Source organism: Aquila chrysaetos, chromosome Z, assembly GCF_900496995.4.
Source record: "Aquila chrysaetos chrysaetos chromosome Z, bAquChr1.4, whole genome shotgun sequence".
Taxonomy (NCBI): domain Eukaryota; kingdom Metazoa; phylum Chordata; class Aves; order Accipitriformes; family Accipitridae; genus Aquila; species Aquila chrysaetos.
The window spans coordinates 10,780,254-10,801,607 of NC_044030.1; the positions used below are offsets into that span (position 1 = coordinate 10,780,254).

Below are 21,354 nucleotides of genomic sequence, written 5' to 3' on the forward strand. Positions count from 1 at the left end.
CAACTGACCATATGTTCTATTAGACAAGTTCTGAAAACACAGTTTGAAACCAGAAGTAGGTTCATGTGAAATGTGTTCATCTGATTCGTGTCAATATAAACAATGCTAGGGCCACGTAATAAAATGTGACCCTCACTGTATATGTAATCTTTAACCATTTTGTCGGTCCTCGTATAACCACAGGCTGGGAGGAAACAGATGATATGTATATCGTTGTTTTTTGCCAGCCCCAAACCGGTTTTGTTGTTAACTGTGCAGTGTTAAACAAGAGATCCTAGGGGAGAACTGAGGCATTTATCATAGTATTAAGCGAGGTTACGAACGGGGTGATCTTTAGTACGTATGAATAGAGGGTGTATTGAAGTGGCAGTGTGTAAGCAATTTGTTATATGCATTTGTTGGGGGGGAGGTGTCTGTTGCGAACTTGCTGGGGTTTTGATGGCCACAGCTGGTGCTGTGCAGGGTGTCGCCTGTTGCACAGGATGTCTGCTGTCATGCCGGAGCAGCGAGGAGCAGTGAGGAGACACATTGTATAGAAGACCCCTCAGCCAATGAGGAGAGTTCGAGAAGTTTCTAGGAGAACTACTGCACCTGCACAACCAGGAGGTGGAGAGTCTTTTGGAAAGACACGATGTAACTAATGTTAGACTATAAAAGAAGCTGGGTTGTTTTTCACAGTGTGTGCCTTGGTAGAGCAGAGACTCCGGATGCACCCAGCGCTGTTTGCTTGCCTTTATTCATTTAATAAATTGTAAACTTTGATTGGAATCCTTTTTGAGACTAAATTAATTTATCACATCTGGAAGAAGAAGAAATGTAAGTCTTCAAGGAGAATGGCAGATTGTTTCACTAGCCTATCTTATGAGTAGTTGGTATCCAGTGATAGGATGTGTGGGAATGGTTCAAAGCTGCACCAGGGGAGGTGTAGACTGCACACTAGGAAGTATTTCTTCACCGAGAGGGTGGTCAAATGCTGGAACAGGCTTCCTGGACAGCTGGCCGATGGCCCCTGTCAGTGGTCAAGAGGCATTTGGACGATGCCCTTAACAACATGCTTTAACTTTTGGTCAGCCCTGAAGGGGTCAGGCAGTTGGACTAGATGATCGTTGTAGGTTCCTTCCAACTGTAATATTGTATTGTATTGTGTTGTATTGTATTGTATTCTATTGTATTCTATTCTATTCTATTCTATGCTATGCTATTCTATTCTCTCTTGTTCCTTATCTGCAATATACTAAAGGCTGAGTATTGCTGGGCCATTTGCTGAGCAAACACAGAGTGCATGACTAGCCCTGCCCTGAAGAATGGGCATCCCAAAGAGGAGGCAAGTAAGAAGGTGGGTACATGAAAGAGCAGAGCAACAATGCAGTCATTAACAACAGGGCTGCTAAATGGTAACTGTTTTACAGATTATGATTTTGACAAATGGTGATCACCTTTTGATAGCTTTCTCAGAGATACCTAACTTCCCTCACCTTTTCTCACCTTTGTTGAAGCACAGTCAAACACAGAGTTGATTTGTCATTCCTCACAATTATGGGGGGAAAAGGAGTGATTAAGGAATTTAAAAAAGAGTGGAAAGGCATTCTCTTAAAAGCTGTGCCAAATCTGTATTGGACAGTTCCTACTGACCACACTCACTGCATCCTCTGCCAAACTGTCACCTTCTCTTTAGCTGTACTAGGTCAAGTGCTTGTAAGACTGGACTTCATCTGAGCTGGCAGAAGCAATCTTCTTAAATAAAACTGGGGGCACCTTTTTCATATTATTTTCTAGTTGGGCCTAGAAGGCAAAAGAACTCCACTTCTCATGTTCATTTTGTATTTTCTTGTTCACCTGACAGTTGCTAAAAAAAGGCAGAAGAGACTATGAATGGAAATATATCTTCATGCAGGCAGATGCAGCCTGGTAAATCTGCCAGGAATATGGATGGTTTGCTCAGCAGAGGGGACAGGGCTTGTGAAAAGGTCATTCAGGAGAGCCTATGAACAATTTGTTGTATAGGAGAAAGCCTAGGTTTAACTCTAGGATACAAACTGTTACCAGCAGCAATTAAAAGCTCTTCCAGTGGAAGAGACATAAGACGGAGCACAAAATTATCAGTTGCAGTCTCAACACTTGAGCTCTTTCCTCGGCATTTAGACCGTGACCTGATAAAAGACACAAACACCCAAAAGTTGCACTATGCAGCACTCCCACCAGTTTTGAGGTACGTGGCTTAGCTAGAATCTAAAGACTATTTAGACACACAGAAATGCAAGCAGAAAGTTGGATCTTCATGAGAGCAATCTCAGAAACACTATATGCCAACTAGGAGCTGTTTGTGGCCACACATGATCAAGATACATGAGTAAATGTCAGTGCGAACTCTGCAACTCTCTGAACTCTTTGGTTCCAAGTCATTCCAAAAAGTTGTGGAATAGAGTTGTTAACTGTAGTCAAGCTGTACATATAGATATTGCATTAAAAAGCAACACTCTGCAAATGATCCTTATTCCAGATGTCCAGAAATCAAACATATAGCAGATGTTTCCCTGGCTAAGAGTCCTCACCCGGTAATGTGTATGTTGGTACATTTAGTTACTTACAAAGTTCATGTGAGATGATAGTGTTTCTGCATCTGTTATGAAACAAATTCTGTGGAGCTGGGAATAGTAATTTGCAAAGTATAATGTGGGACTGAACTCTAAAATCACACTGGAACATCCTACAGGACAACTAATTAATGAAAAATGTGTAAAAAGTCATAAACATGATGCTGTGCAAGTCTAATCAAAGCCTGTAAGGGCATAACATGGGTATAAAAGAACCTTGTACCAAGAAAAGTTAAATTGTTGGTTACCTACCAAAAACAGATTCTTTGAATATTTGGAAAGAGAAAAGGGAACACGAGTAAGTATGATAGAGCTGTAAAATAAAATGTGTTTCAGTTTACTAGCGAGATGTACTGATGGGAAATTTAGTCCGCTACTGAAACTTACCACCACAAACTCATCTATAATACTGGAAGAATGTCAAGGAAATTTTTCATGGAGAAAAAAGGTGTTGTGTGGTAACAATATTCCACTATAACAGTTATCAGCTAATTGGCCATCTTGGAAGTTCTGCTATTGCCCTGGCACTTCCAAATAAGCTATAAATAAATAAACAAATCAAGTTTACCCCTAGAGGGTACCGTTATGTCAAGCCATAACAGGAAGGCACCTGGAGGAGGTAACAAATCTATTACACCCACGCTGTTGCCACATTAAAGTACAAAGGCTTCTTTATGGAAAAGATGTGATCATTTCTCCATTATTAGGCACATCTGTGGCCTCAGTTGAAGAAAAATTGAGAAAACTTAGATGTCATGACTTCAAGAAAAAGAGTAGTCAGAGAGGGCAGCTCTCTGAACGCTGAATGACAAACCTTCAGACAATTTGTTTGTAACCTGATTGAACTGAATAGATGCTCTACCAGAAATCTGGGTCACAGAATGTCAAGATGCAAGTACAATGAATTAGTCTCTGTCCTGAAAAGTGGATGGTTAAAATAGGCAAGAGAGAAAAAAACCCATGTTTCTATTCAGTCAACAACCAAATCAACTAAGAAACCCTAGGCCAAATGACATCCAACATTCACAGTTTCAATAGTATTACCAGAGTTATTACAGCATCAAGATATTCTCATTAATTACATCATGACAATAAGTACTGTTTGAATACAAAGTTGTTTTGGGTTTGTGTGGTGGGGTTTTTGGTAGCAGAGGAGGGGCCGCAGGGCCGGCTCCTGTGAGAAGCTGCTAGAAGCTTCCCCCGCTCCAAGTCGGACCCGCCGCTGGCCAAGGCCGAGCCCGTCAGCGACGGTGGTTGCCCTCTGGGAGAACAGGTTTAAGAAGGGGAGCCTGCAGCGGGGCAGGAGAGTGGGATGTGAGAGAAACCCCTGTGCAGGCAGCAAGGTCAGCGAGGAAGGAGGGGAGGAGGTGCGCCGCAGGAGGCTGATGCCCCCGCAGCCCGTGGTGAGGCGGCAGGCTGTCCCCCCCCAGCCCACGGAGGGCAGCGGGGCAGCAGATGCCCACCCATGGCCCGTGGGAGGGACCCCACGCCAGAGCAGAAGAGCGAGGAGTCCTGCCCCTGGGGAGGAAGAAGCAGCGGAGACAACCTGTGAGGAACTGACCGTAACCCCCATTCCCCATGCCCCTGCGCAGCCGGAGGGGAGGAGGTAGAGAAAACCAGGAGTGAAGCTGTGCCTGGGAAGGAGGGAGGGGTGGGGGAGGGTGTTTTTAAGATTTGGTTTTACTTCTCATTATCCTTGTTTTGATTTGATTGGTAGTAAATTAAATTGATTTTGGTTTTCCCCAAGTTGAGCCTGTCTTTTGCCCCTGACCATACGTGGTGAGTGATCCCTCCTTGTCCTTGTCTCAACCCACGAGCGTTTCTTTATATTTTCTCCTCCTCATCCCACCCGGGGGGGAGGAGTGAGTGAGCAGCCTCATGGTGCTTTGTTGCCGGATGGGCTTAAACCACGACAAAAGCAAATCACAAAGTCAAACCACTTCATCTGGGAAAAAAAGGACTACATGAGTCAGAGCGTTTTGGTGTTATCCAGAGGGCTTGGGGGGATATTTCTGAATAAAAGATGCTTCTACCACTCTGTATCCCACTGGGGGGGGGGGGGGGGGGGGGAAGTAGGAATATTTATTCATCCAAAAGCAATGTCTGCATTTCCACAGACATTTCTGCTCAAAGGAAGCTGTGACCATTAGCTTCCTTCCAAAGAGCTATTCACCACTTCTTCACCTTCCTGCTGGCTTCTCTTCATCTTGATATCCCATCTTCTTTCTGTCTCTGACCTACACAAAGTCAACGGGAAAGCCCACACCCAGTAAGTCCCTGTCAGGAACCTAGGTGACAAATAGGCCTTGGTTGCCCTGACAAGCCTCTCCCAGAGCTTCAACCTACACCCTCTGGCTGGGGTCTCCATTTAACCTCATGCCTGGGCCTTCAGCCCCTGCCTGAGCTACATCTTAGGTACACTTGCCCCTAGCTCTGTACCTGAATCATTGTTTGGGTGTCTTGGATTCACCTTGGACCTGGCATGTTGCCTCCTCTTTGCCTGATGCTCACCAGACTGTCAACAGGACCTGCTGCAGTCGCCGCTCTGCTCTGCTCACCTGCCTCTGGTGCCACGGGACTGTCCCCTGCTGCTGAGGCCACTGCCTGGCCTGCCTTGTGGCTGCTCTCCTCTCACCTTCCTTTGGGGAGCAGCCTCCTCTTGCTGCTACCTGACTATCCCATGGAAAAACGAGGCTTGGCTTCCTAAGAGTCCCACCTGTCCTTACCACTTGAGCAGTAACTTCTGCCCCTGGAAGCCCTCCTTAATAAAAGTCGTTGAATGCTTCTCCCCTCTGCCACATCCAGTAACTTAAATAGGTTTGCAAATGGTGTCAGTGAGTAACTCACTTCAGCGTAATAAAAATGCAATGAGAAACAATGGATAGTATTCACTGACCATTTCCAGGCATGTATTGTGAATTAGATTGGGAACATGCCACGATTTTAGATGCACCCCCAAAACAGCCACCAGATTAGCGATGTATTACCACCCAACACCCCCCCATCCCAAGATTCATACTGATTGGATCCTGGGAGAAGTGCAATGGAAAGGACCAAGAATTAGATCTTTGCTGCCATACTCACTGGATGGATCCTAGTCAATTTTTTTTTTTTTTCTTGTGGGACAAACAGTATCTCAGAACAGTCAGACACAACACGACATGCTTGGTATTGTCTTATCAGCAATGCAAAATGGTTATCTAGGGAAGTGAAACACCAAGTCCTGCTCTTAACTCTGTGCCTGTCTCCTGACCCTCCACTCTGTGATTCAAATGGCTACCTCTGAGCTTAAACCTGGATTTGGGGTGGCATTCTGAGTTTCCTCTGAACTGTCCAATGCCCTACATTTACTTTACAAACAGAATATATTTACCTCCCTGGAGGGTAGTACGTTCACAATTTTACACATTCTGGCAATTCCATTTACATGCACAAATACTGATTTTGGAGCATAATTTTACATCACAAGTTTGCTAGATCTTGCTTCAAAGTTTACTTTAAGCTCTGGTAACAAATTAAACTTTGGTATCAAAAGGCACAAATAAAATACCTTTCAATTTCTGTCATTCCTAAATATCACACACCATTCCAGAACACTCTTTACATCCAGACTCTGGCAAAGACTTTTACTGTCCTCACCTGATCTTTTGCCACCTTCTGTGACTTGGATCTCTGCAAAGTATACATAGATCTTGGCAGCCCTAGACTAAATTAGTGCAATGCACCGCACTTAGGGCTATAGTTAACAGGTTAACTATGTTGTTTCCATCACTGATGATTTAGTTAGTTCATTCCCTCATCCGTGAAACAGACAAATAGTAATTTGTTGCCATTTGTCCACAAATGCTGTTTAGGTTCACTGTGGTCTTGGAATGATTCTGCATTGAAATCAGGAGACGAACCACAACCTTGAATGCTAGCCCAGACTACAAGAACATTTTCCCACTGTCAGGGTATTTCAGACTTTATAGTGAAGCAGCTACAACCAAATTCCTTACTAGTAACTAAATGTATGACTATTGCAATAGTACGTATATTTTAACACATTCTCACACTTACCAGCTGAACAGAAATTTGTCAAGTTTATCTCTCAGAAAAAAAAACAACCAAATAGCTGCTCTTGAACTGTGGCCACACTGATTTCAGTCTGACTTAAACTTAGCATTTTGATAAACACGGCTTTTAGGAGCCTAGCAAAACAATTTCTCCCTTTTCTTCGCTGTCAGTAAAATTCTGCTAAGATTCCGCAACTAGTTTCTGCAATGCATCAGGCCCCTTTGTGAAAGACACAGAATGGTAAATCACAATATCTAACTGTCACTTTGAGTGGTTCACTCCAAGGAATTGGTTTGCTCAGAGGAAGCGTCTTGTTCAGTTTCTCTCCAGAAGTGACCAGTAGAGTCAAAGATGCAACTCGTATTGCTGAGCCATGGTGCAGTGGACAGTTTAGTGGGGAGGCCATACCCTACCAGGAGCTGCCAGCCATATCAGTACATGGTAAGTCAGATAAGGGTTGGCCCATGGAAGTCCATGGCTGGTCTTTCCAGGTGTCTGCTCTGCCCCACTCCTGGAAATCGCTATCCCCACTTTGGCCAACCGGACTAACCCCAACAAAAAGGTGGAGGAGAAGGAGGAGGTTACTTTTTTTAATCCAGTTTGTGTAATGACCTTACAAGTAGTTGGGTCAGAACAGCTGAGGAGCTGGCAAGTTGCAGTCAATTGTCAGGTTTAATTAGGACTGGTACTTCTTGAGCTACATTTGCTAGTGAGGGCCTTGTGTTGTCAAGTAGGAGCAAAGCTGAATGACCTAGTCAACAACTACCCTGGTAAGAAATCTCTTGGTTTTTTTCCAGGAAACTAAACAAAGAAGTTCTTACTAGAAGTTGTATTGTATTCTATTCCCAGAAATACAGCACATCTGACTATGTACACATCATATTTTACAAAGAACTGAGAAGTTTTAATAGGAGAATTACATGAAAGACAACAATGTATCAAATTATTCTGAGTAAACAGGAGCTAAATAAAATAGAGACCAGGATATTTCCCCCTTAAATAAAAAGCAGTTTAGAAGATCTTTTAGCTGCCAACTACTAATTAATATATTAAAAAAAAATCTTAAAACCATATAGTAATGAATTTGTTCCAATGAGTTAGCACTCATACAGCAACTACTTGATATATCTGGATGGCAAAAGTAAGAAGCAAATGTAACAAAGATGTCTAAATTATTGTTTTAACATGATGACTGTACAATTTGGAAGATAACCATGAAAGCTGACAATTAGCAGTGATTATGTGTATTGTTTAAAATGACTTAACAGTAGATGTTGGGAAAAAGACGGAAAGTCGTATTCCTTTACTTATTAACCTGGCAAGAAAAGAGCAAAGGTGGTGCTAAATTGCTCACTGAAAAGACTAAACATATTCTTTCTCAGACAAATTAATTTCCTTAAGTTTCATAATAAGTACAATTTCTGTCTTATGGATGTGTAAACTAAAACACAGAACGGTAGGTAGTCATGCCAGATCAGACCCAGTGAAGAAATGGAGAGGTCTGGAACCAAGGGTTCTACATCTCCTTTTGGTACTGAATCAGCGTACACAGAATGTTGCATTCCTGGTTACAGCACATAGGAGCAATATGACTTGAAGATTATATATTGATTTTGTGGCAAGCATTAAAAACTGATGGAATCAGAAAAGAGAAAGTGTTTTCAGGGTTGAGAATCTATAAAAAGTTTTCTTCTGTGATAAACAGATCAGCTAAATTCCAGAATGGATTTGTGCAATAAGTTTGACAGAACAAAATTAGAAAGCAGAAAAACAGTCCTTTTTTTGTTTGTTTCACAGGGTAAGAAAGTATTAGTAATATGGAAAATAGGAATATCAATAATATGAATGAGAAAAATATGGTAGGTATTAGTTTCTTTAAACCTGATATGAATAACCTAAAAGACAAGTAATTTTCAATAAAATTCTGTGCTGCTGAAAACAGATAAAACATAGTTTGTTTAGAATAGATCATGCTGACTGATTGTGTCTGTCTAATCATATTTGTATGCTGAGTAGGCTAATTATTGTGCACCCAGGCCTGGATTCTATGATTGGATCTGTGCATATAGACCTCTGTTCTTGCTTGAAGTTCTATTTAATTAAATTACATCATATACCTCTTTAAAGTAAACAAGACCATCGTTCAGTTGTCCTTATATATGTCCTTATAAAAGAGGCAGCTGAAACACAACACATCCATTCAACACAATCACTCACACCTAGTTTATAAATAGCACAACTGCACCAACTTCCCTAAAGTTGCAAGAAACATGAATTTGACATGGATCAGGAAGAATGCAATTTAAAGAAACCAGAAAAGGAGAAAAACAAACAGACACAGCCAATCAAGGAAGCAAGCAGAAAAGAAAAGAATGAGTAAAATAAGTGGACCAATTTAAAAAAAAACACTAGAAGTGTCACAGGGAAAGTAGGAATATAACTCTCAAAGCCCAAGTTTTCTTCCTAGAAGTATTTTCCCTCACATTTATCTTTATCTGTCTCTTTCCCCTTTGCTCCTTCCCTCCCAGGAAGGGAATGTTTAAATTTTTCTTCCTTTCTGTTGTTCCCTGCACATGTTAACAACCAGCTCGCAGACCCTACCACAAAGGATTTATTTTCTTTTTCTATTACCACGATCTATCAAAATTTCTATTGGCTTTGTGAATTGCAGTTGGAAATGAATTTAAAAGCATTCTTCATCGGCAGCAGGATTAGATTATTGGCGAAACACACTTATTTCTATTTTTATAGTATACAGACCAATTACAGGAGAACCCTCATACTTTTTTTAAATTACATTGTATACTTAAATTGTAACAAGAAACATGTGGGCCAAGGGATGAAACTGTAAGGCACTTTTCACAATCTGACCTCTAAAGAAAAGATATTTCAAAAGATTAAAAAAATATTAATTTTTATTTATATTAAAAATGTATATAATTACTAACATATATATTCTAATACATTGAAAATATTGAATATATTAGTATATTCTCATACGTGTGTATGTATATTCTAACATTAGAATATATCTATTCACCTATATATTAGAATACATATAATATATATTCACATATATATTCTCCCCTCCTTTTCTCATCATAACTGATTCAAATATCATCAATTCTGAGTCTGCTGTTACGACTAAAATTAATTTTTTCAAATGAATACTCACCAAAGTACTTCTAATCTTACTTCAGCTGTCAATATGCTGGGTGGGGTTTTTTGATCATGGTGATTTGTCTCGCTCCTGTATTTCACAGGGGAACAGAAAAGCAAACTTTTAAACACTCCTATATTCTTAACAAAATCTACTGTTTTCAAGAACTTGCTCTTGCAAATTGACCAATTAAATCAAACAACACACTCATAACCTCATTTATTCACAAGTGATGATAACCTTTACACCGAAACCTGGTCTAAGGTGGAAACCATATGAAACAACAACATTCTCACAATTTCCACTTGAGATCACAACTTTTCCCAGATCAGAGAATTCAGGCTGAGTTTAAAGGACATAAGAGGTTGTGCTATCAAACCACAAAAACTTGGAGGTACACAGGGGAAATGAAATTTCCCTCTCTCTACAAGATGCTTTTCTTGCCTCCTGCCCTAACAGTCCCGAACTAGGAACACAGCGTACAGACACACTTTTTAAGGGACCAACCTGGTTGACAAATTACCTAGTTTTTTTTAAGGTCAGGCTAATTCCCCAATACGGGGTATGGGCTGTCCACACTGGCAGCTGTGATAGCAAAGACAGACTGGTATGCTACCGAGTTTGGGGGGAAAAAAGGGAGAAAAAGGATGAGAGACAGCAGTGTCTTGCCACTATAGAATTCATAACCTTCAGCTGAAAAAGTTTCATTCTTTTTTCAGATAACAGGACTCCCAGCCCACAGCCTATGAGCCAACCCAGTCCCCCATTTTGGTGTGTACGTTCCATGAACTCCAAAGCACCCGTTTTCCTAGGCGCTTCTGGATGCAGGCAGGGATTGGGCCAAGGACTTGGTGAACTTGCTACCTACCAGCTTCTCCTCCAGTCTTTCCACTTGTTCTCTGTACAGCAGGACTCAAAAGATGTCCTGTCACATTCAGTGCAAATACCCTCTGGCAGGTGATGGGACACAGATGATCGGTGTCATCTGTCAGGAAGTGCTTGCAGTTTGCTCACCAAATACATTCTCATTACCTGAAGGGAGAGAGGATCGGGAATTGTAATCATCAACAGCCCGTGTGCCAGGCTAAGTCTTGCACAGAATGAACTCCAGGAGATGCAAATATGTAACAAATCCCATTGTTTCCTGTTAAGGACGGTGTCATGCGCTGCGATTGTGTTAGGCACTGAGCAAATACATATGCAAGCCTTTTCCCACTTTGTGTCAAAGGCTTCACATTGTAAGGGCAGCAACCTGCAAATGGCTTCTGAAAGCATACGGATCCGCCCCTCTTCTAATACCACCTTGTCTTCACTACCTTTTAGCTTTTACTTTCAGGTGACTTTGTGCATCGGCCAAATAAGCAACCGTCACGCTCTGCCACGCTTAAAACGAAGGCACCTCTCGTGCGCACTAATCCTTCCCGTTCCAGGCAGGGGTTTAGCAGAGACCCATGGGCCCCCCCTCTCGCCACTGTCCCCCCCAACCAGCCCTGAAGCCCCCCCGAGCAGCCCCGCTGCCTCCCCGGCCTCCACACCGCGCATGCGCGGCGAGGCGACACGAACGCCCGGGCGCGACCGCGCGCCCGCCACCCGAGCAGGGGGACGCGGACGGCCGGGCCGGGCACGCGCCGGCCTCCGCCGCCCAGGCGGGCTCGCCGGCTCCGCCGGCCGGCCACCGGCCCTCAGTACGCCTGCACCAGGGCTCGCGGAGGGGAGGGGAGGGGAGGGGCGGGGCGGAGGGGGGCGGGGGCGGTGGCCCCGCCCGCGGTAGCTGTCTATCAACCGCGCTCCGCGCCGGCCTCCCCGCCCCCTGCCCCGGCCCCTGCCCCGACCCCGGCCCGTCGCTCCCCCTGTCTGGGCCGCGGATGGGTTAGTACCTGCCACCGCTGCCCCGCGCCCCGGGCCGGGGCCGGGGCCGGGGCCGGGGCCGCGCTGAGGGGCGGGCGGCAGCCGTTTGCCGCGGGGGCCGTCCCCCCGCCCGTCCGTCCCCGGAGGGCTTCACCTGGCGCCGCCTGGGGCGGGGCGCGGCCTCTGGGGGCGGGGGCCGGCCCGTCCCGGCCCGGCTTGGCTTCCTCCTCCTCCTCGTCGGAGCGGAGCGAGGTGAAAGGTGGGTGTTGCAGGGGGCCGGGTTTCGGAGGGGCCGGGCTCGGGATGGGGATATTGCCGCGGGCTGCAGCGCCAGGTACTTGTGCGAGAAGGAAAGCGGCAGCCGCCGCTGACCCGGCGCCGACTGACCGGCCGCTTCTGCACCCAGCTTCGCGGTACCTGCGGCTTTCGCGTTTCTCTTCTTTCTGCTTTCTCGTGCCTTTGCTCCTCTCTTCTCCTCTCGTTCGTCTCTTCTTTCGCTGGCGGGGCGGGGGCGCGTCTTTCCCACGCCGCTGCTGGCGGCTGACTTTCCCCCCCGCGGCAGCGAGGGCAGCCGCCCGGCGCTGAGGGGAGCGGGGAGCGCGGGTGCCGGCTCTCCCGGGCGGGGTGCTCCGCGGGGCTTGGGCTGCCCTCCCGGAACGCCGCGGGCGCTCCGGGGCGGAGGTGGCGTTCGCCCCTCGGATGCCGCTTGTTGGCGGGTCTTTCCGCTTATTGCCGAGTTACCCCTTTTTAAGGCGTTTAAAGAAGCCCTTTGGCGCGCTGCTTTCTTAAGGGCGAGTGAGGGTCGTGACGAGTTCTTGGGGATCGCAGTTTCGTGTCGTGACTGAAGTTTTGTACCTCAAGCCCGGCGGGTGGTTGTCTGTAGCAGAAAAAACGAGGGGGTGCTGCTGTCTGCCATGCCGCTGGTGGCTGACAGAAGTGCGTATGTGGAAGTGAACTGATTGACACCTCTTCCACAAGGTTAATCAATAATCGGAATGATTTTTCTTGTAATCCTAAGTGCATTTTTATAGACAGCCCTGAAGCCCTTAAATACGCAGTAAGTTGTTACAGTGACAAAGCTTACACAGTACGTGGTCCTCAGAAGATCTTTTCTCACAGGTTTGAAGTATTGCACTCCCCTTGCTGGGGTAGCGTGATATACACCAACTTCTTGTCTTGCGTCTTGATAAAGTTTCTTAACTTGAAACGAAGTAATCAAAGCAAGTTCATTATGTCTACTGCCAACTTCCCTCGCTACTTTTTAAGTGCTAACGTGATTGCTGGTATTTTTTTCCCTTTGCCTGTTGGCATTCCAGAATCCAAGGCCTCAGAAGTTTGACCGTGGTGGAAGATTCAGCTGTCCCAGCAAAGTAACTGTGCCTAAGGTCAGTAAAGTACTTTACTGTTTCCTTTATTTTTTTCATCATAACAGTACACATACATGAAAATGGAAATGATCACTAAAGATCAGCAGTGGCAGGTACTAACCCATCCACGGCCCAGCCAGGGAGAGTGGCAGGACCCACGCCCCATCTGGAGCCTGGTGTGGGCCGGGGCTGCGGTCGGCGCCGGGGAGGCCGGCACGGAACACAGATGACAGTGCTTCTAACTTCATGCAGAGACATAGATATTATTAACTTAAAGTGCATCCAGTACCTCAGTGACCTGTAAAATCTTACCTGTTCTTGAAATCTAGGAATTCTGAAACAGAATTTAGAAAGACTTATTTTTTTTTTGTTCTGATGACTCAAAGCAGTGCGGCCCAAACTTTTCTGACATCTTTTAAGACTCTTGCAGTGGAAGCCTTGATAGGGAGGCAGATTGACAAGAACACTCTTGTATAAATGCTGGTTAATCAAAATGCACATACATTAAAAAACGTAATGAGTAATTTTGCTATGATCGGCATTTTTTCACATTAGCTTTGAAACTAATTTCTGGAGAATTTCAAAAGAAAATTAAGGAAGTTCTCACTGGAGTGAGATTATCCTCCTTTTTAATGTCAAATGTGCTTATGAGGAACATGTAATTTTATTTTTCTTTTAATCCATTTGACAATACAAATCTTTTTTTCTCCTAGGTTGTGAATTGCCCTCTAAGCTGAGTGTATGGTTTGCATGATATCCCTGTTCACTTTCGACTAGTATGGTGAGTTTCTTTTGGAAACTGTTTTTTAATTTTGGTAAAGGTTTTGTTATTTCAGTTGAGAGAGGAGGGAAGGGGCATGTGTCAGTTAGTCTACTGCCCTGAAATACTAATATTAAAGATAACTTAAGGTTGACATTCATTCTGTTCTGAGTAGAAATAGTATAAGCAAAACATATGTAGTTCTTAAACTGTACAAATCTAACATCACAAAGTAGAACCTTCCAAATAAACTTGGTTGTCAGAGAGTAAGGCAAAGACTAAAGGTGCATTAAAGGTGAATCAGTTGAGTGGTTTTTAAGAAATGTTCTTAAGTAGAGCTTTTTAGGTGTTTCAGTAATGATACAGATGGTTGAACTCCAAGTTTGAGTATGCTTTGAGTTGTTAGATGCTGCCTGTGACACTTCATGAAGGCCTGTTTTTTGGGGTGTGATTTTTTTTTTTTTTTTTTTTTTTTTTTTTTTTTTTTTTTTTTTTGTTAGCAGATGCTAAGGACTTTCTGTGAATTGGACTTGATTGGAGGATTTCCAAACTGTTAGGTGAAAATGAAAGCTGTGAAGACCATGACTGGTTAAAACTGCCCTTGCATGAAGAATTTTAAAACTTTTCATAAACCAGCTTGTGACTTTTTTGTTGTTGTTGTTAAACGCTCTTAAAAATAGGAAGAGTAAAAGAAGTAAAATTACACTTCATCGGCACTAATATGGAAATTAAATACAGGGACTAATTTATTTCTGTGGGATACTGAGGCTAATTTAGATCTAAAACTTATATTTAGTAAGGGTAAGAATACATAGAGGTAAACACAGAGAAACTATTTTTATTTGGATCAGGAAGATTCTCTAGAAAGCTGTAAAAATTCCACTGTTTTGTGGCAAAGAAATTGGCTCTTTATTGCATTTGGAGGAAAACGTGATTCAAGTTAAACTGATTAAATTCAAAGAAATTAGTAATGGTATGAACTATAAATTTTTGTTGACTATTGAAGGCAGCCCAGATATGTATATAGATGTATATGTTTCTTTAACTGAGGTTAGTGACTACCTTGTGGCTTAGTAAGAGAAAAAAATCAGGAACAACAGTAAACACAGCAGCTGAATTTGTATTTTCAAGTTAAATTCAGCCACTCTGGTACCAGATTAAAAAGATTTCAAAAGGCTTCTGAATCCTGGAAGATGATCTTCAAATTTTTGAAGAGATGTGAACCACTTGCACGTTATTATCCTTAGGTTTCTGGCTTACAAGCCTTTTTTGGATTTATATTCTACATAAGTAGAATTACCTGGCTTACTTTTTCCTGTAGTTTCTTCATCAATACCTGTTTCTAACCCACTTTGAGTTATGTGCTTATGAAAAATATCTAATGTAGGCCTAATGTGAATGAAGTTATCCCTCCTTATGAGCCTGCTGTTCACTGATCAAACTTGTTTACTACTACTATGTGATACAGTCAGAAATGGGAATCATCTGTCACAATCAGAAACATCAAAATAGCATAATATGAATTGATCTCATAGTTTTCTTACCAGTTGTCAAATTACTATTTATTTGATTTGATCTATAGTCAAGAAAATTAATCTGCTTAGGTACCCTGTGGGGGGAGATAAGCAGTTAAGTATGCTGCGTCCTACCAGGGAGTATTTATCAAGTTTTCTGCTGAACTAGTCCTGTGCTAGTTGAAGAACCTCTGGAGGTATTAAGTGATTAGCACAAGTGTGTTTAAGTCGACTTTCTTTTAAAGGATATCCTGATTAAACATAATATTGTGTCAAAATGTGAAGATGAGAGTTAGTTATGTAATAAAAGTGTGCCTACAGCTGCTGTTTCAAGGTATGGTTCTTAATTCTTTTCTTTTGCACTCATTAACTGTTGTATGGAATTGCACTGTTGCTTTTGTTTTTTCTGCTTTTGACCATCGTATATCATTTGTACTTTTAATTTCATTTTGTGCTGCCTAATCTTTGTGGAAGACTACATTTGAGAGACTTCCCCTGTCCCCACTCCTCATTTCAGCGTGTAAAAATAGACCCTATCTTTTCAGGTCTGTGGACATGACTTTCATATTGGAGTAAGAGGCAGCATTTCTGACACTGCGGCAGACTGGGTAGGTAAAGAGGAAAAAGTGTTTTGACTGTTCCTGTTGATACCACTCTTCCCTACTCTTGCTGTTTCCCTTTTAACTGAAATTGTTCAAACTCAGGACTGTTGCCAAAAGTGCAGCACCATCCTTGGCAGCACATTTCTGCATCTCCCTTATGGTGTAGCAATTGTTGTGTGTGAACTGCATAGTAACTTATTCTGGTACCATGCTGCCTTGCAGTTGTTAGTCACTGAAGGGGGAGCTGTAAAAACACAAGGGTGGGGAATGACATGACTGCCTGTGCTTGCTGCAGCCTTAGGTCATCTTAAACTGACCAGGAGACCACACCCTAAATTTCCTGTGAAAGCCAGTGGAATGAATGCTTATATGATTCAATAATCTAACCATTATCTTTGCAATTAACTTTCTTAATTACACTGTGCTACAAGTAATTTAACTTGCTGCCATTCTTATTCATTAGGAGACATGGTGTATTACAGGGGCATTTAAAGTCAAGGCGAAGACATCATTCTTTCTCAATAGTGAATACCAGAAGCAAAGGAACCAAAATAATGTTTGCATACGTACACTCTGTGCAGCTGTGCATATTTCACGCAAGTGTACAAGTGTATGGTGGGGTCAGTACTCCCTACTAGGATCTTACCATTCAAACAAAACATCAGCCTCTTGGGAGGTGGGTTGCATTAATCATGGGAGTAGGGATGATCCAAAAACAGTTCAGGTACAGGCAGAAATCAAATCTTACCATGTCTTCTGGTTTGGGATCAGACCATGTAGAGAAATCGGGGACTGGTAAGCCTTTTCTTGTCTTTAGGTGACATGGTAGCTACATGTGCAGTGGCACAAGAGAAGGATGTGAAATAACTTCCATGTGTAACGAAGAGCAGGCCACTGCAGATCTGTCCTACTGTACCTTGCAGTGACTTCGTTAAGAGTATCGCTCCAACTTTCAATTCTTGCTTACTAGGTAATTCCTAGACTGCAATACTTTGAAAAAGGTCATAGACACTTTAAAGAGAGGATTCAAAGCACATTTTTGCACTTGTCCAGAGTGACAACATACTTCAAGGGCTGTACTTGAGCATGCAAACTATGCTTCAAAGACTTCTGTATCTTAAAGGTCTTTTCCAACCTAAATGATTCTATGATTCTATATGCCTTCAGCCTTTTAACCGTAGTATTTTCTAGGCTAGAAACACTTACAATACTGTTTGGCAGTCAGCATGAAATGCATGTTGCCACAGTGACCCCCAAAACGACTGCAAATTAAATGAATACAGCATCTGAGTATTTTACTGACCTGTAACATTGCCAGGTGACTTAGTTTAATTCATAAATTACATGTAATCCTTCTTGGTTTTGTTAGGCCTTCTTTTCACCTGGTTCTATTTTCTAGTCTCTGATTTCTCTTCCTGGCTCCATGTATACAGACAAGCTATTTGTTCTGAGCTTGTGTTACCAGGAAAATTAGTCTAGCTTCAGGTCTGTTCCTTCTCCCTTGTTTTGGTTACCTGTCCTTTCCCAAAACACAGTCAATTTGAAATCTGTAATGATTTTTTGTGAAGTCATTCATTCAGTGCACAGTGTAAGACCTTGGATGTGGTGGAAGCTGTAGTGCAAAACTTAGTTTCTGTGCAGGAAACTTCTTGAACTCAAAAGTAGGTGATCTGTTCATTTTTCATTTGTTTTCTGTCAGTGCTAGTGAACTTGTTTCTGTGTAATAAAACTTGGTGGATGTATAGAAAAGCTTGCTCTCCTTATAAAACTGATCAGATTCAGAAGATGAATACAAACTCCAGGCATCCACAGTCTCTTGAGCTGTTTGGCTGTCGTGGTTTAACCCCAGCCTGCAACTAAGCACCACACACTATCTATCTATCACTCCCCCTCCTCAACAGGACAGGGGAGAGAAAATATAACAACAGGCTTGTGGGTTGAGATAAGAACAGGGAGAAATCACTCAACCAATTACCGTCTCGGGCAAACCAGACTTGGCTTAGGGAAAATTGACTTAATTTATTGCCAATCAAACAAGAGTAGGGAAATGAGAAATAAAACCAAATCTTAAAACATCTTCCCCCCACCCCTCCTTTCTTCCCAGGCACAGCTTCACTCCTGAATTCTCTACCTATCCCCTGCCAGCGGTGCAGGGAGATGGGGAATGGGGGTTGGGGTCAGTTCATCACACATTGTCTCTGCTGCTCCTTCCTCCTCAAGGGCAGGACTCCTCACACTCTTCCCCTGCACCACTGTGGGGTCCCTCCCATGGGAGACAGTTCTCCACAAATTTCTCTGGTGTGGGTCCTTCCCACAGGCTGCAGTTTTTCATGAACTGCTCCAGCGTGGGTCCTTTCCACGGTGTGCAGTCCTTCAGGAGCACATTGCTCCAGCGTGGGTCCCCCTGGGGTCACAACTCCTGCCAGAAAACCTGCTCCAGCGTGGGCTCCTCTCTCCACAGATCTGCAGGTCCTGCCAGGAGCCTGCTCCAGTGCGGGCTTCCCACGGGGTGACAGCCTCCTTCGGGCACCCACCTGCTCTGGCGTGGGGTCCTCCCCGGGCTGCAGGTGGATATCTGCTCCCCCGTGGACCTCCATGGGCTGCAGGGGGACAGCCTGCCTCACCATGGTCTTCCCCACGGGCTGCAGGGGAATCTCTGCTCGGGCGCCTGGAGCATCTCCTCCCCCTCCTTCTTCACTGACCTTGGTGTCCGCAGGGTTGTTGCTCTCACATGCTCTCACTCCTCTCTCCAGCTGCAGTTTCTGTGCTGCCACAACTTTTTTCCCATCTTAAATCTGTTCTCCCAGAGGCACTACCACCGTTGCTGATGGGCTCGGCCTTGGCCAGCGGCGGGTCTGGCCTTGGCTCTGTTGGACATAGGGGAAGCTTCTAGCAGCTTCTCACAGAAGCCACCCCTGCAATCCCTCCCCTACCAAAACCTTGCCACGCAAACCCAATACATTGGCTTTTTTAATTTGTAAATGTTTTTTTTTCCCTTGGTCTTTCTCCTCCAGACAACCAAGTATTTATAGAGATGGAGTATCAAAATGTGAGTGAAGGTATGGGTGGCAAAACTACATATATTGTCCAGTCTTACAGGTCAACTTAATGCATGATCTAAAGTAGTGCTTAAAGGAAAGGTCAATGAGTATAGGCATCACTTCCTGGTAAACAAAATAAATTAGTGTCTATAAATCTATGCAGTTCCAGATTTTTTTGATTTTTTTTTTTTTTTTTTTTTTTTTTTTCCCCCCCAGATTGAAAGCAGCTATCTGTTGCTTCAGGAACTTAGTTGTCTTAATTGTCATTAGTTTGGAAGTGTTAAGTAAGTCTGTCGCTGGAGAAGACTGTGTTTATATATAATTTCCTTTTATTCTGTACAGCCCTGCTTTATCCACTAATTTTCAGTGGATAAAGCCTTTCAATTTGTTGAAACAGACCTTGTGTATGTACAATGGATTTGTTTTCTAAAATAGGAAACAAATTTATTGAAGTAGAATTAAGTGCTTTGAAAATATAAGATTAACTTGAAAATAACTATTCATTGCTAAGTCTTATCTGCAGGATCCCATAGCATATGTTCTGTAGGGAAATTGTTTTGCTAATGGACTGCTAGTGGCAATTTTTGTCTCACCATCATGTAAAATAAGTCTCAAGTGTATCTGTGTATATTTATATGTATATACACTAGTGGGACTTCTATGTAAATGCAAAGATCATTCAGTTGATACTGTGTTCCCCTATTGCCTCTGCTCTCTGCTGCTTTTTTTTGCTGTGTAATGGTAGCCCTCTGTAGGGCTGAGGAGTGGGCAGTAATAACATAAATACTGTCTTTGATGTAGAATCACCAAGGAACAAGATTATGATTCATTAGGAATTTTTTATTTTTGTCAACTTTATTTTGGAGCCATAGGGTTCATCTGTTTTGTGTACAAAATGGGCATTTTTAGTGCACACTTGTGACAAGCGTAGCCTAGCGTGTTGTGAGCAATGTTCTTTTGGAGGAGCTCTTTATCATGGTACTAGTTGCTGTTTCAGTGTGTACCTTAAAAGATAGGGAGAGGGACTCATAACACACGACAAGAAAAAAAGCCAGGTCTCAGCAGGATCCAGAGTTCTCAAAACATGCAATCCAAAGACTAGATTAAAACTGTGTTCTAGACTAATGAGTGTTAATAACTTGATGTTTAACCACAGCAATCTAATTTAAAACTGTAGGCTGCCCAAAGGTGGTCTCAGTGAGGTGGTACCTCATTTAGTTATCAGTATTTTATAAAACACAGAGAATATTAACAGGATGCATGGATTTAAATATTAATAAAATTCAGGAGTTGTATTTGCTTCATACGTTTTCTTCTCAGACTCATGTTTCTCCCATAGTTGATTGTATGTTTGTAAGCAAAATAATAGGGTTAAAACTAAAGAAGTCATGCTTAACAGTAATATGATTTTAGTGTTACTGTTAAATCACTTCACAGTATACTTTGATCAGGAAAAATTATTATCTTGCCAGCTAACTTGTGTGTTCTATTCAGAGTTGGAAGAAATGAAGGCTGTTAGAGGATGTACTATTGTGAATTAAAACTGAAGAGATTTGTTTTGTGTCACTGGGATACTTAGGAGAGGGAATAAGAGAGGAGAAGATCTTGTCCTGTGGTGGATTGACCCTGGCTGGGTGCCAGGTGCCCACCAAAGCCGTTCTATCACTCCCCCCTCCTCAGCTGGACAGGGGGAAGAAAATATAACAAAGGGCTTGTGGGTCAAGTTAAGGACAGGAGAGATCACTCACCAATTACCATCACGGGCAAAACAGACTCAGCTTGGGGAAAATTAACTCAATTTATTACAAATCAACCAGAGTAGGGTAATGAGAAATAAAACCAAATCTCAGAACACCTTCCCTCCACCCCTCCCTTCTTCCCGGGCACAACTTCACTCCCGAATTCTCTATCAAACCCCCGCAGCAGCACAAGGGGACAGGGAATGGGGTTTACGGTCAGTTCATCACACATTATTTTCTGCCGCTTCATCCTCCTCAGGTGCAGAACTCATCACACTCCTCCCCTGCTCCAGCTTGGGGTCTCTCCCGCAGGAGACAGTTCTCCACGAACTTCTCCAACGTGGGTCCTTCCCACGGGCTGCAGTTCTTCACAAACTGCTCCAGCGTGGGTCCCTTCCATGGCGTGCAGTCCTTCAGGAGCACACTGCTCCAGCGCAGGCTTCCCACGGGGTCACAGCCTCCTTTGGGCACCTACCTGCTCCGGTGTGGGGTCCTCCCCGGGCTGCAGGTGGATATCTGCTCCCCCATGGACCTCCATGGGCTGCAGGGGGACAGCCTGCCTCACCATGGTCTTCCCCACGGGCTGCAGGGGAATCTCTGCTCGGGCGCCTGGAGCATCTCCTCCCCCTCCTTCTGCACTGACCTGGGGGTCTGCAGGGCTGTTTCTCTCACA

General features: G+C 43.5%; 1 protein-coding gene across 2 annotated transcripts in view; it reads left to right on the plus strand.

Annotated features, from left to right (window-relative positions):
- The first annotated feature begins 11,880 nt into the window (after window positions 1-11,880).
- The window catches only part of PTBP3 (polypyrimidine tract binding protein 3), a 61,076-nt gene continuing 51,602 nt past the window's right edge, over window positions 11,881-21,354 (plus strand). The window contains exons 1-4 of one of the 2 annotated variants that reach the window (XM_030005568.1): window positions 11,881-11,917; window positions 12,975-13,043; window positions 13,739-13,806; window positions 15,845-15,907. In XM_030005568.1, coding sequence (XP_029861428.1) covers window positions 13,804-13,806; window positions 15,845-15,907 — 66 coding nt within the window. In that variant the 5' untranslated portion in view covers window positions 11,881-11,917; window positions 12,975-13,043; window positions 13,739-13,803. Of the gene's footprint in view, window positions 11,918-12,947; window positions 13,044-13,738; window positions 13,807-15,844; window positions 15,908-21,354 lie in introns of those variants that run through there. The other variant, XM_030005567.1, reaches the window with a different exon arrangement.